The sequence below is a fragment of the Felis catus genome, chromosome A2 (assembly GCF_018350175.1).
Source record: "Felis catus isolate Fca126 chromosome A2, F.catus_Fca126_mat1.0, whole genome shotgun sequence".
NCBI classification, from domain to species: domain Eukaryota; kingdom Metazoa; phylum Chordata; class Mammalia; order Carnivora; family Felidae; genus Felis; species Felis catus.
Window position 1 is genome coordinate 51,161,403 of NC_058369.1, and position 15,136 is coordinate 51,176,538.

At 45.5% G+C, this 15,136-nt stretch overlaps 1 protein-coding gene across 22 annotated transcripts in view; it reads left to right on the forward strand.

Annotated features, from left to right (window-relative positions):
- LOC101091352 (tubulin monoglycylase TTLL3) overlaps window positions 1–15,136 on the forward strand; it is a 32,608-nt gene that overhangs the window by 9,644 nt on the left and 7,828 nt on the right. For all 22 annotated transcript variants that reach the window (XM_045051922.1, XM_045051924.1, XM_045051903.1 and 19 more), the window contains exons 5-11: window positions 321–449; window positions 1,574–1,688; window positions 2,429–2,527; window positions 3,779–3,974; window positions 7,205–7,353; window positions 10,929–11,172; window positions 12,323–12,758. In XM_045051922.1, the coding sequence (XP_044907857.1) occupies window positions 321–449; window positions 1,574–1,688; window positions 2,429–2,527; window positions 3,779–3,974; window positions 7,205–7,353; window positions 10,929–11,172; window positions 12,323–12,758 (1,368 nt within the window). The remainder of the gene's footprint in view (window positions 1–320; window positions 450–1,573; window positions 1,689–2,428; window positions 2,528–3,778; window positions 3,975–7,204; window positions 7,354–10,928; window positions 11,173–12,322; window positions 12,759–15,136) is intronic.

Here is a 15,136-nt window from a genome sequence, read left to right on the forward strand (position 1 = left end):
TAGCCATGGGCCAAAACAAAAGTGTGGCATTCGGTTGTGTGGCTCAGTCACTGCCTAGGGGCACCTGACCAAAGGAGTTCTGCCAGCCAGCCTGCTTTCTGCTCACAAGTGTGTGCCCTGGAGGAAGAGATGTCTCTTCTTACCTTATCCCAAGATGGGGTGTGGGCTAGAGGCCACCTTGGAAGCATACTCTTCTTCTATTCACACACGCACACATACACACACACACCCACACACACAGGCTCAACAGAGTGAGGAGAAGTTTCTCGGGCCTTGTGCTGAGAAACACCAGCCTCCCCCATCTCCTCTGCTCTCCCCAGTCCCGCATGGTTCGGAATGAGATCCCCTATTTCATCTGGACCACTCGGCGGGACGTGTTGGACTGTCAAATCCTCTCCAAGGATCAGATGATAAACCACTATGCCCGGGCTGGCTCCTTTACCACAAAGGTGGGTTCCCCAGCGGAGAGGGCATAGCAGCTTCTAACCGACTAGTCCTTGGGCTGGCAACCCCACTCCCTGCTTTCCTTGTCAGTAAGAGTTCTTAGGAGGTGGAGAGGTATATAGTTCAGTGAGATTTGGAGTCAGGCAGGCCTGGGTTCAAATCCAACCCCTGCAGCATATCTGGCAAATGTACACATAATGACTGAGATAGATTCCGGGATCCAAACAGCATCTGGAGCCAAGAAAACACCAAATCCAATGACTGTAAACAAGAGACCCCTTACCAGTTAAGCAAGGGGTATCTGGCTGATGGATCCATTCGATCCTACCTGGGTTTATTAACAAGTGTTTTCACCTCTCTGAGCCTCAGTTTCCTCTTGTTTATTTTTTTATTTTTAATTTTAATTTTTATTCTTCATCCATTTTTGAGAGAGAGAGAACATAAGCAGGGGAGGGGAAGAAGGAGAGGGAGACACAGAATATGAAGCAGGCTCCAGGCTCTAAGCTGTCAGCACAGAGCCAGATTCAGGGCTTAAACCCATGAACTGGGAGATCATGACCTGAGCTGAAGTCAGATGCCCAACCCACTGGGCCACCCAGGTGCTGAGAATACCAATACCACCTATTTTGTAGGGTTCTGGCAAGAATGAAGAGCTTTATTATTAGAACCTACTAGTATGTTATTGGTGTGGGCTGGGAAGATACCCTAAAGGAGGCAGGTCTTTAAGAATGTGAAAGGATGAGGACACTTGGGTGGCCTAGTGGGTTAAGCATCCAACTCTTCATTTTGGCTCAGGCTTGATCTCACAGTGCTGACGGCTCTGCTCTCTCTCCCTCTGCCCCTTTCCTGCTCATGCTCTCTCTTTTTCCCTCTCTTTCAAAATAAATAAACTTAAAAAAAAAAATGTGAAGGATGGATAAGAAGGATATACGGCATTCTTGGCAGAGCAAACTGCATGGGCATACATAAGGAAATGGATGAGTGAGTCAGGCCTATCAAGTGCAGCAGAGGCTCTGAGAACATTTAAGCAGGGTCTCCCTGAGCTGTCTGGGCATGTGGCGAATGTGGGAAGTCCCTTGAGGTGCTCTGGGAAAGTCCCACTGTGCCCCCTCAGTGGCTAACTTCATAGGTGGGTCTGTGTCTCAATCTCCGGAATTTGCCGTGGTTTGATGAGGCTGATGCTGACTCCTTCTTTCCACGCTGCTACCGCCTGGGTGCTGAGGATGACAAAAAGGCCTTCATAGGTAAGGAGATGCCAGCCCCATGCCTGGACCCCCAGGCTAAAACCCTGGTTCCTGTTAGAGAGCAAAAGGCCTCTCTTTAGATGCTCTCATTCACTCCAGCCGACTTCCTTCTCCATTTCCAATCCTTATCTTCCCTAATGTGACTCCCATAATGAACTTCCTAGCTTGGTCAACCCAGACCTCCAGAAGAGCTCAGATAGCTTAATTTGTATTCTAAAGCAGGTTCTCAGAGTTGGTCGATTGGTTGAGTTTAGAGTCCACTGTATATTCCAGGCCTGTGGCAAATTCCACTGGGTAGATTGGGTTCCAAATCTAGAAAAGGCTGTGGACTTTGGACTTCTAAGGCAGAGTAGTTTCCGACTTCAGAACATGTTCCAAGTTCAGGTCAGAATTTGGGTTCAGATTAGATGCTAGGTTTAAATTCATCTCCAAATCTGACATAGGTTTTGGGCTCAGGTCTGGTTCTCAGGCTAGAATAAGTGTCAAAAGTGTATCGGAAGGAACAGAAGGGGAAAATGAGACAACAGGTCTAGGCAAGATTCTGAAGGCAGTATATATGCCACATCAGATTCTAGGCCTGGATCTACAACTGCAACAGGAGCCAGGTTCTAACCCCAGAGTCTAGAGTCAGAAGGTAGTTAGGTTCTGGATCCAAAATGGGGCAGGTTATGATCAGGTTCCGGAACCAGAACAGGCCTGAGCCTAGGGGCTGAGCAGGGTATCCCCTGCCCCGGGAGCAGAGGACTTCTGGCTGACAGCTGCCCGCAACGTTCTCAAGCTGGTGGTGAAGTCCGAATGGAAGTCGTTCTCTATCCAGGCAAAAGAGGAAGAGGCCCCAGGTAAGTACTGTGGTTACCTCCACTCCCTACCTGTTTCATTTATCCTTCCACCCATCCATCCATGTGTTCATCTACACATCTGTCTATGTATTAGCCACATCCATCTGCCCCTCCCCATCATCTTTCTCCTTCCCACCCACCATCCATACATGTACCCACCCACTTGTCCATCCATCCATCTACTCACCTGTCTACCTGCCTAGTCCCCCACCCCCACCCACTGAGCTCACATTCACCCGCCCATCCATTTATCATTCATTTCCACACTGTTGATCTACTCATTCACCTACCTTCTCTCAGCTCCACACTCCTTATTGACCCATCCTCTCCTCTACCTACCTTCCTTCCCATCCTGCCACAAACTCATCTACCTATCTACCCACCTGCTTTTCCATTCTCCTATCCACCATCCATGTATCCTCCACTCCACCCACTCATCTGTTCTTCTTTCCCAATCACCCACCTGTCTTCTGATCCACTTGTTAATTAATCCACTGCATCATCCAGCCATCCCATGGGCCTGGCATGTGGCCAAGCAGTATAGAGAGGACAGACTAAGAAGACATGGTCCATCCCTGCCTGTGGGGAGCTCAGGTCTCGGATGAGGAAGAAGCAGTGAAACCATGTACTTTTATGTGGTCTGAGGACCCCTTGTCCCTTGTGGCAGGGGGCAGGGGTACACAGAGAATCCCTTAACTGCATGTTGGCTCAACCCATTGCCTGCCCTTTCTGTCTCTGAACTTAGTTCCTACCTCTGAGTGTCCATCCTATTATCCAAGGGCCTATCAGCCATGGATTCAGGAAAGTAGGGGGCAGCTCTACTGGATAGAGGAAAATTCCTGCCTCTTCCAGAAAGAGTTCTCTCCATTGCTGTCTCCTGGGTGTGTCAGGTGAAAAGAAGACTTGTGTGCCAGGATCAGGGACACAAGGGCCTTATGTGTGTCAGAGGTCCCAGGAACAGAGAGGCTACAGGTGTGTGCTGGGGCTATATCCTGAGAGGCTTTGGGGCATTTAGGGTAGAACCTCAAGTGAATAACAGGTCCTGGAACAGTGGGGCCAAGGGTGAGTACTAGGGTCACAGGTGAATTTAGAACAAAGCCTCAGGTAAGTGACAGGTCCCAGGACAGTATAGGGTACAGGTGTATACTGGGCCTAAGGCAAATGACAGGCCTTAGAGCATTAGAGGCTGTGGCATATGTCAGGTTATGTGCCTTGTGTGTCAGATAGTGACAGGCCCATTTCTGTCTTCAGGAGACAAGCAGCCCAAGAAACAGGAGAAAAAGCCAGCGACAGTGTCCCCAGAGTTTGTGGATGAGGCTTTGTGTGCCTGTGAGGAGCACCTTAGCAACCTGGCTCACATGGACATCGACAAGGGCCTGGAGGCGCCACTGTACCTCAGCCCTGAGGGCTGGTCCCTCTTCCTCCAGCGCTACTACCAAGTGGTCCAGTGAGTACCTCTGCCGCAGGGCTGCGGGGCCTGGGCAGGTTCCCCCTGGCCCTCAGGGGGCTTCTGTGTTCTGAGCTGATGCTCAGAGATACACTCTCTCCTCCCCAGGCCTCCCACTTTTGTTTGCCCTGCCTCTACTGTTCAAGAACCCTTGGGGGCTCCCACTGCCTTCATGACAGGCTCCAAACCATTCTTCCTGAATCTTGGTTGACGTGCCATAATTACTGAGATCCTGGCCTGTGCTGTCAGATAGTCCTGACTTTTAGCACCTTCCAAGCTCTTTGGCCTTGGCAAAGGTCATCTCTCTGAGCTTTACTTTTCACGTGCAAAATAACGTCTGCCTCCAAGGTAGGATTAGACAGGATAATTTGTGTTATGCACTCAGTGTAACTCCCAGGATTCATTCACAAAATGAGAGTCTGTCAAATCATTTGGGATTTATCCTGGAGGCCAGTGTTTCCCAAAGGATGCTCCATAGGATGCTTAGCTCTGTGGGACCTAAATCGATTTGATGAAAGAAAGGCTTTTGTGGTCAGTTGCATTTGGAAAACATCAGGTTAAACAAAGTTAATGAATTTAGGCTTCCTTGATGCAAGACTTTTCAGAACCTGTGGGTGATGTCAACCTCCAAGAGACAGACTGTGCACTATATCCTGTACTTTTGTGACCCCAGCCCCCGCCCTACCCCAAGCATCCTGAGGGGTTGTGTTCTCAGAACACACTTTGGGAAAAAGTTCTCAATCAGAGGAAGGGAGTTGAGTTGAGACAGGAATTCAATTCAGCAGAGGTGTGCAGGAGAGAGGAAGGGAGAAGCGCCCCCAAGGCAGGAGGGCACCCAGCATTTATTGAGCGCTTCCTGTGTGCCCAGCATTGTGCCAGTCTCCAAAAATGAAGTGTAGTCCCTGCCCTCAGTGGGTGTACAGCTCAGGTGGGGAGGCTTGCAGCAAGTCAGGTGGGAGTGCTAAGGGCCTCAGCTGGGGTGGTTTTAATATAAAGGAATGGGCAGACTTAATGATTTTGATAGGGGAGACTAAAGAATTAATAAATGAACTTAGAATGAATGACATACTGAGCAAACCTTCATTATTGATAAATAATTCATTTGTATCTGTTTTAAATGTTAGAAATTAAAAACTAGGTGACCCTATACTACCTTAACTACCAGAGAAGTATCAGAAAAAGCCCCTCCTTCTTAAACTAAGAATTCTCAAGACTAAGAACATTAGAACATGAGTCCTTTGTATTTCTAGATGTGAGGTAAGTTCTAAAGAGCCTTAGGCACTTCTCAAAAGTTGGGATTATGTAAAATATTACATCATATAAGGGTGCCTGGCTGGCTCAGTTGGTGGAGCATGCAACTCCTGATCTCAGAGTCATGAGTTCAAGTCCCATGATAGGCATAGAGCCTACCTTAAAAAAAAAAAAAAAAGGTTTTGGGGTACATGGCTGCCTCAGTCAAATATAAATGCTGTTAAGTGGTTCACTCACTGAAGTTATGGATACTTAGCATTCATTAATTTATGCAGTACTTATGGCTATGTTTTCAACTGCTTTTTTTTTTTTTAAGTTTATTTATTTTGAGTGAGAGAGAGAGAGAGAGCGCACAAGTAGGGGAGGAGCAGAGAGAGAGAGAGAGGAAAAGGGAGAGAATCCCAAGCAGGCTCTGCACTGCCAGTGCAGAGCCTGATGTGAGACTCAAACTCAGAAACTGTGAGATCATGACCTGAGCTGAAACCATGAGCCGGTTGCTTAACCGACTGAGCCAGCCAGGAGCCCCTGTTTTCAACTTTTTAAAAACACATACATGGCTCACTAGCCAGGCTTTTATCAAGGTTGACTTCCCACAAAAACACCAGTTGCTTTTTTGTCGTTTGTTGTTAAATATAAAAATGGTATTGTTATGTCTAATGTACTTTTTCAAACGACACATGCCCTTGCCACCATCATATGACACTTCTCTGGGCCAAATCACAGGTTTATTAAGCAGATTCCCTATGCCATGGCCCACAGAAAAGTTTCCAGCAAACCCTCTGGAAATAGAAGATTTAGGACTTGAGTGTGAATTTTCCTAAGAGGCCATGCCTAGCCCCCACCATTTGGCTGTCTCTGCTTCTGGTGCTTCCCCATTGGGTGCTGCTGCCTCATTGTTAAAAGAGGTATAAGTTCTTCAAGGCTGCAGACATTCATAAGGCTAAGATGTAAAAAGGCATTAGCATCTAGTGGAAGCTTCCTTCCTATTCAGTCAGAAGAAAAGGAATGGGAGAGTGTGGATGAGGCTGCCATCTAGGGTATTTCATGACTTGGTTTAGTTCGGTACATTTGTGTCTTGTAGAGAACAGAGTCTGTCTTTGTCCATGAACTCTTATCTGCACAGCCCAGTTGCTGAGGCAGGCAACCATTCATCCACTCAACAGACTTGGGGAATACCTAAAAGGTGAACTGCTGGGGGATGGGAATACAGCAGAATAGTGACTGTAAAAAATGTTCCTGCTCTCATGGAGCTTGGATTCCAGGGGAGGGAGACAGACACAATAACCAAATAAGCGTAGGTGTGGAGTGGTAAGTGATGAGACGAGAAACAAACCAAGATGTGTGATACAGATGTGCTTAGGAAGAATTAGACCAGGAAGGGACCCACCTATCAACTGGTGTTAGGTCCAGGTTTGGAGGAATATGAACCCCAAAAAGCACCTGTGGGTGGAGGGATCATACAGGACAGCATTTGCATCCTGACTCAGCCACTTAACTCAGTATGAGGCCTTGGGCAAGTCTCTGAACTCTCCCAGCTTCAGTTTACACAGTAATACTTCCCTGGCAGGGCCATAGAGAAGATTAGTGATAATATATGTGAAACCCCTGGCACCATGCCTGGCACATAGCAGTGCCTCATCATCAGATGCTGGTGTGATTAAATTCAGCTGAAGGCAGTTCTATTGTAACAGAAGGTAGGTGGCAGAAGGTGGAATGTTGGAGTAGGAGGGCGTGTAATAAGTGGAATATCCCCCTTCTTTCATATTCTAGCATTCTCAGATGGCACCCTAGGCCAGTTAGAATTTGGGGGGAAGCTTGAGGGTGGGATGGAGGTTTGGAGGAGACCTATCTGGCTCTCTCGGGGGAGGGTGTGACCTAGGCTGGTTGGACCATGGCCAGGGGGCTTGTGTTTCCTCTTGCCTTGTCCACCAGGCTGCCCCCAGACCCAGCCCTGCCCAAGTCCCATCATCTCCCCACAGCGAGGGGGCAGAGCTCAGGCACCTCGACACTCAGATCCAGCGCTGTGAGGACATCCTGCAGCAGCTGCGGGCCGTGGTGCCGCAGATAGACATGGAAGGAGATCGCAACGTCTGGATCGTGAAGCCGGGAGCCAAGTCCCGAGGACGAGGTGGGAGTCAGCCCCTGCTTCCTGCAACAGCACCCTACAGCTTGCGTCTCTAACTAGAGGCTAGGGAGGTTAGTAGTGCAGGCTGTGTTGGACCCAAACTGCCTGGGTTTGAATCCCAGCTTTGCTACTAATAGCCTGTGTGATCTTGAGTAAGTTACATCACCTCTCTGAACCTCGGTTACTTCATCTGTAAGGGATGATAATAACCTCCTGTGAGGTGAGGATTAAATGAGGTATTGTGGCTAAATTTCAGCATGGTGCCTGGCACAGAGTAATCGCCCCACAAACGTTGGCTGCTGTGATGACGATGTCATCTTCTCTCCTGCCCTCAGAGTTGGGTTAATGCTTTAGGTGTGTCTGGTGATACTCATGTGCAGTGGTCTGTCATCTATGGGCTCTCTGATTTGACCAGTGCATCCTTGTGAAGTATAGCACAGTGGTTAAAGTATGGATACTGAGAGCCAGACTACATCAGGTCAAACCCAAGCTCTGCCTCCTACTGTCTGTAAGACTTGGGGCAGGAGAGTCAACCTCTGTTCTACCTCATTTCATCATTCGATAAATGGAGCCACTATTACCTACTCCAGAGGGTAAGTGAGTATAATATGTGCTTTTACATAGTAACTGCTGTATATGTGCTATTATTTTTTATCCTGTCTGCTCAGTCCAACATGAATGGAATTATAATAGGGGAGCCAACAAGTTGGGGTGATGCATTAGCCCAGCCTTAAAAAACTGGTTAAGGACTCATGAGATGTGGAAAACAGACTTTTTGCACCAGATCCTCCAGATACTGAGTTTGTTCATGTCCAGGTGAAGCTGTTAAAGTCCAGACACTGAGTGACATCCCCATGTCACTTCAAAACCAGCATCTTGGTCTTTTCTTTTCCTACCTTGAAAATACTTGTGTTGTTTTTTTCTAATTATAAAAATATGTATTTATTATTAAAAAAAGATTAGACAATACAGAAATATAGAAAAAAGAAAGCAAAAGCCACTCTTGATTTCACTGAGATAACTACTATTAACCTTTTGGTGTGTTTCTTTCTATACTTCCTTCCCTGCATTTGGGGAGGGAGAGAGTGAGGGAGGGTGCGTGTGTGTGCGCGCGTGTGTGTTGTTTTATTAAAATAATTTTTTTAACATTTATTTATTTATTGAGAGACAGAGACAGAGCATGAGCAGGAGAGGGGCAGAGAGAGAGGGAGTCACAGATTCTGAAGCAGGCTCCAGGCTCTGAGCTGTCGGCACAAAGCCCGATGTGGGGCTTGAACTCATGAGCCAGGAGATCATGACCTGAGCTAAAGTTGGATGGTCAACTGACTGGGCCATCCAGGCTCCCCTGTTTTAAACACCATATTATTCTGTAGCCTTCTTTTCTCATTTATTATATCTTTCCATGTCAGTTAGTATAACTCATCTCTTTTTTGCATCTTTCTTTTTCTTAATAAGTTTTGGACTTCATTTTAGTACACCTAGATCTGCTTTTTCTTTTTTTCTTGTTTTTAGCTTACTGTTATGTACACATTCAGGATACACAAAACTAGAGAGAATAACACAGTGAATCCCCATGTACCTAGCACCAAATTTCAAAGTTGTATTTCCATTTTTTAGAAAAGCTTAACTTGGGGCGCCTGGGTGGCGCAATCAGTTAAGCGTCCGACTTCAGCCAGGTCACGATCTCGCGGTCCGTGAGTTCGAGCCCCGCGTCAGGCTCTGGGCTGATGGCTTGGAGCCTGGAGCCTGTTTCCGATTCTGTGTCTCCCTCTCTCTCTGCCCCTCCCCTGTTCATGCTCTGTCTCTCTCTGTCCCAAAAATAAATAAACGTTGAAAAAAAAATTTTTTTTTTAAAAAAAGAAAAGCTTAACTGAAATGCACATGTGATATTCCAATGAAAAGGTGTGAGCATACAACTCGACAAATTGTCACAAAGTGAACACACTTGTGGAAAGTACCCAGATTATGAAATAAAATACCTGTACCCTAGAGGGTCCCTCCTGGACCCCTCTTAGTCTCTATGTCCACAAAATGGTAACCCCTATTCTGATTTATAATACTATAGATTAGTGTTGCCTAGTTTTCGATGTTACATAAAAGTACAGTATGTACTCTCTTATCTCATTCTGTTTCACAGTTGCATACTTCACTCTTGTTTAGATGCACTGTCATGGATTTACCTAATCCATTTCTGATGGATATTTAGATAGCTGCCAGTTTTTTTTCCTATTTATTGTTGATTGACTGCTGTTACAAGCAACACTATGATAAACATCCTGAGCAAATATCTTTTGGGCTTAGGATAAATTCTTAAAAATGAAATTGCTGGGTCAGTGGACATGAATAGCCTTAATTTTTGGTTATACAAGGCGTTGTATTCTTGGGAATCTTGGTGATCATTCTGGCCATTTGAGAAAGGATCTGGTTTGGGAACTAGACACAAGTTATTCTGTGCCATTGGCAGGTGATCATTCTGCTTTGGGTGCCAAACAATGAAGGAATGAGATTGATTTGTGAGTATGTATGTTTGCAATGTGATTCTGATATGTATCAGCATTGAAATGATGCCTTTTAAGTATAAGATACTTAATGTCACTTGCATAAAAGAGATAAAATTAAGATAAGGCAATTATTTTCTACCTAAGAGATTGGCCAAAATAATCAATAGTGTTGGGTAGGATGTGGGAAAATACATAATCTCATATACTTTTCTGGGAATGCAGACTGGTAGAACATCTTTGGTAATATAAAATGAAAAAATGTACATACCCTTGGAGCCAGCATATCTACAGCTAGAAATTTATTCTACAGGTAACTAATAATAGTGATAGGAGTTAACATTTACTGAATGCTCACCATGGGCCAAGAACTATTCTGAATCCTTAACATGTTTAGTTAGATGTATAGAATCTTATCAAACTGAGGCACGTAAAATCTTCCATAACTTGGAAGGATATCCATTGGACCTGGAAGCAACAGTTGGCTGCCTCTGGGAAAGAAGTATTTTTAATTGTGTACCCTTTGTACTGCCTGCTTTTATGTTTTATATTCTGTTAATTATTGGGAAAAAACTAATCAAAGTCATATATGCATATGGTATTTTAAAAAGCCCAATATGGTTTGAATTTTTATGCGTGCATATATTACTTTTCAATTAAACAGAAGTGATTAATTAAAACAATTTTTTAATTAAAAAATATTTTTTAATGTTTATTTTTTTGGAAGAGACAGAGAGACAGAGCGTGAGTCAGGGAGGGGCAGAGAGAAAGGGAGACACAGACTTTGAAGCAGGCTCTAGGCTCTGAGCTGTCAGTACAGAGCCCCATGTGGGGCTCGAACTCACGGATTGTGAGATCATGAACTGAGTTGAAGCTGGACACTTAACTGACTGAGCCACCCAGGTGTCCCCCCCCCCCCCCCGCCCAATTTTTTTAATCTTTAGCAGATTCTCAGCTTTGCCAAAGAGAACAGGGTTCTGGAGAAGCACTCTTATGTACTTGGCCCTATCAGTTCCATGGTCCCCTGGCCCTTCTAGCCCAAGCCTGACCTGATCCCTAACCACCCTGTTTCCCCCATAGGCATCATGTGTATGGACCACTTGGAGGAGATGCTGAAGCTGGTAGACGGCAACCCCATGATGATGAAGGACGGCAAGTGGGTGGTACAGAAGTATATTGAGCGTCCCCTGCTCATCTTTGGCACCAAGTTTGACCTGAGACAATGGTTCCTGGTGACTGACTGGAACCCACTTACTGTGTGGTTCTACCGTGACAGCTACATCCGCTTCTCCACACAGCCCTTCTCCTTGAAGAACCTGGACAAGTGAGCCCCATTCCTTGTTTCCTGTGAGCTCCCTGTCTAGCTGGGGAGCTGACAAGCAACAGGTGGTTCCCCAGTGCAATGCTGGGCTCCACACACAGACTGCACACAGGCAGGTCCCCTATCCATCCAACAGATACCTACCAAGTGTGTTTTAGCATTTGAGATACAGCAGTGAACAAAACAAGAGCCCAGCTCTGAAGAGTTCACATTCCCGCACATAAGCTGGATATGTATGACATGTGTCTGCCCATGTCCTACCCAACGCTATTGATTATTTTTGCCACTCTAAGTAGAAAATGGTTGTCTTAATTTTATCGTTTTTAGAACAAGTAATGTTAAGTATCTTATGCTTATAAGGCATCATTTTAATGCTGTTACTCATAGATAAGCAATGAATGTAATAAGTAGAATTATCTAATAGGTAATAAAATGATACATGTTATTAAAAAAAGACTGTAGAGCAGGGTCAGGGGGTTCAGGAGAAATGCAAGAGCAGAGAGTCAAGTCGCAGTATTAACTTGGGGGCTGAGAGAAAGTCTTGTTGAGCCCTGGGTTCAGATTCCATCTCTGCAGCTTCTAGGCTGTGTGACTTTGGTCAAGTGAAACCTCTTTATGCTTCTTTTTTCACATCTGAAGAATGGAGGCCGTATTATGAAACTCATAGCTGTCGGTTACTGAATGCTGCGTATGTGACAGGTGCTAAGTGTTTCATGTATATTATCTCAGTCATTCATGAAAACCCAGTGAAGTGGGTACTATTACTACCCCATTGGACAGATGTGAAGGAGCACCTGGGTGAAAAGATCTCACAACTAGTCGGTGGTGAAGGTGGGACTTGAGCAGTTTGACTACAGGGCCCATACTTCTAACCCACCTTACCTTCCAGGAGCTGGAAGGGTTAACTGGGACTAATGTACATAATACTGTGACCCCATAGGTAGTGCCCTCAAAGGGATAAGACTGGTTCTGGCCCTAGAAGATTGTGGTGGCACCCAGATCTTTGTCCTTCTTGTCTACCCTAGCTGAGCCCTATCTCAAGGTGAACAGTCCAGGGTGGCCCAGGGCTGGTTCCAGGGTTTGCCTGCCCTCCCCGCATTTGGGTGGGAGAGGCACAGGGAGCCAGACCTCAGCTTTCTGCTTTCTGCCCCAGCTCAGTGCACCTGTGCAACAACTCCATCCAGAAGCACCTGGAGAATTCATGCCATCGACACCCGCTGCTGCCCTCAGACAACATGTGGTCAAGCCAGAAGTTCCAGGCCCACCTGCAGGAGATGGGGGCCCCAAACGCTTGGTCCACCATCATCGTGCCTGGCATGAAGGCTGCTGTGATCCATGCCCTACAGACCTCCCAGGACACTGTGCAGTGCCGGAAGGCCAGCTTCGAGCTTTACGGTGCTGACTTTGTGTTTGGTGAGGACTTCCAGCCCTGGCTCATTGAGATCAATGCCAGCCCCACCATGGCCCCCTCCACGGCTGTCACCGCCCGGCTCTGTGCAGGTGTGCAAGCTGACACCCTGCGTGTGGTTATTGACCGGCGGCTAGACCGCAACTGCGACACGGGAGCCTTCGAGCTCATCTACAAGCAGGTGAGGCTGCTGGGCCTAGGCAAGACCCCAGGGAGTCTGTCCTCTCTTCCACGCATCCCTGTAGTGAAGCACAGGGCACTGTAGTCAGACAGTCCCAGTTCAAGTTCTGGTCCTGCCATAGTGACTCAGTACAGCCACTTTTCCTTGAGCCTCCATTTTCTCATCTGTAAAATCAAGATGCTGTTACCATCTTTCTCATAGGGTTTGGGAGGGTGAAAATGAGTTAATATGTGTGGATCATCCTTATGATCCAGTAATTGCACTAGTGGGTATTTACCCAAAGAATACAAAATCACTAATTTGAAGGGATAAATGCACCGTATGTTTATTGCAGCATTATTTACAATGGCCAAATTATGGAAGTAGCCTAAGTGTCTATTGATAGATGAATGGATAAAAAAAATGTGGTATATACAGTGGAATATTATTCAGTCATAAAAATGAAATCTTGTCATTGGCAACAACATGGATAGATCGATCTAGAGAGCATAATGCTAAGTGAAATAACCCAAGAAGAGAAAGACATACCATATAATTTCACTCATGTGGAATTTAAGAAACAAAACAAATAAAGAAAGGGGGTGGGGGGAAGACAAACCTAAAACCAGACTCTTAACTATAGAGAACAAACTGATGGTTACCAGGCAGGGGTGGGGGGGGGGGTGGGGGGGGGAATGAGTGAAATAGGTGAAGAGGATTAAGAATACACTTATCTTTTTTTTTTTTTAATGTTTATTTATTTTTGAGAGAGACAGAGACAGAGTGTGATTGGCTTAGGGGCAGAGAGGGAGAGACACAGAATCCGAAGCAGGCTCCAGGCTCTGAGCTGTCAGCACAGAGCCGGACGCGGGGCTCGAACTCACGGACTGCGAGATCATGACCTGAGCCAAAGTCAGATGCCCAACCGACTGAGCCACCCAGGCGCCCCTAAGAGTACACTCATCTTGATGAGCATTGAGTAATATGTGGAACTGCTGAATTGCTATATTGTATACCTGAAACTAATATAACACTGTGTTAACTACACTGGAATTAAAACAAAAAAAATTAATTGTAATACAACAACAAAAATATACATGTGGATCATGTTTCTAGAGATGCATATAGCAAAATGTTAAAAGCAAAACCTCCATGGCTTCAAATCCTTGCTCAATAACTATGAGCTGTGTGACTTTGAACAATTCCCTAACCCCTAGGGTTCTCCGTTTCCCCATCTGTAAAGCAGGACTGAACATAATCCCTACCTCATAAGGTTGTGATAATTAAGTGAGGACATAGGTAAAGCCCTTCAGAACAGCACTTGAACATCATAAATGCTACATATGTTAGCTATTATTACTACCTAATAAGGTCCTCAGGTGTCTCATGATAGACGGCATCACTTATAATGCCTGGACATACAGTAAGAGTCAGTTAGTGGAAGCTGCTGCTGTTGTTATTATTGTTGTTATTATTTTATTCCTTGTATAATAATTTTACTCACCTTGTTCCAGAAAGAGATTTGAGTCCACTTATTGGAATAGAATACAGTTTTTAAAAATCAGTCAGAAAACCAATTTCAAGGGTTGCTGAACTCTGCAATTTCTCATGGTAGTTAAATTCAATATCCTAATTCTAAGTATCGTTCTGATTAGGATTCAGCTTCTATTGGGGCACCTGGGTGGCTCAGTTGGTTAAACGTCTGACCTTTGATTTGGGCTCAGGTCATGAACTGGCTGTTGTAGAATCGAGCTCTGCATCAGGCTCTGCACTGAGTGCTGAGTGTAGAACCTGCTTGGGATTCTCTTTCTCCCTCTCTTTCTGCCTGTTTCCCACTCATACTGCCTCTCCCAAATAAATAAACATTAAAAAAAAAAAGGATTTGGCTTCTATCAGAGTTTGGCCACAGATAGAGAACATGCTGATTACATGACCCAGGTGTCCTGGTCTTTGTCACAGTTACTGATCATAAATTAATATTGGCATATTGGTTTCAAAAAACAAATATAAGGGCAGGAAAATAAGACAAAACCAAAGGGGAAGGGAACATTCTAGCACAATGGTTCCCAAATGCCGGTTCACAGGCCAAAATCACCTGGCAAGCTTTCCAAATGTACAGGAGTCAGGAAGCCCCACCCCCAGAGACTGTTCTGAAACGTCTAGCTTAGGGACTACACATCTGCATTTTTCAGATGTCCTAGTTGTCCTGAAAATCTTTCATAGCTTTTTTTGTTTTTGTTTTTAATTTTTATTTATAAAAAAAATTTTTTTAAGTTTATTTATTTTGAGAGAGAGAGCACGCACATACACATGTCGGGGAGGGGCAGGGAGAGAGAGAGAGAGGCTCCATGCCCCACATTGAGCCCGATATGGGGCTCCATCTCATGACCAACCGACCA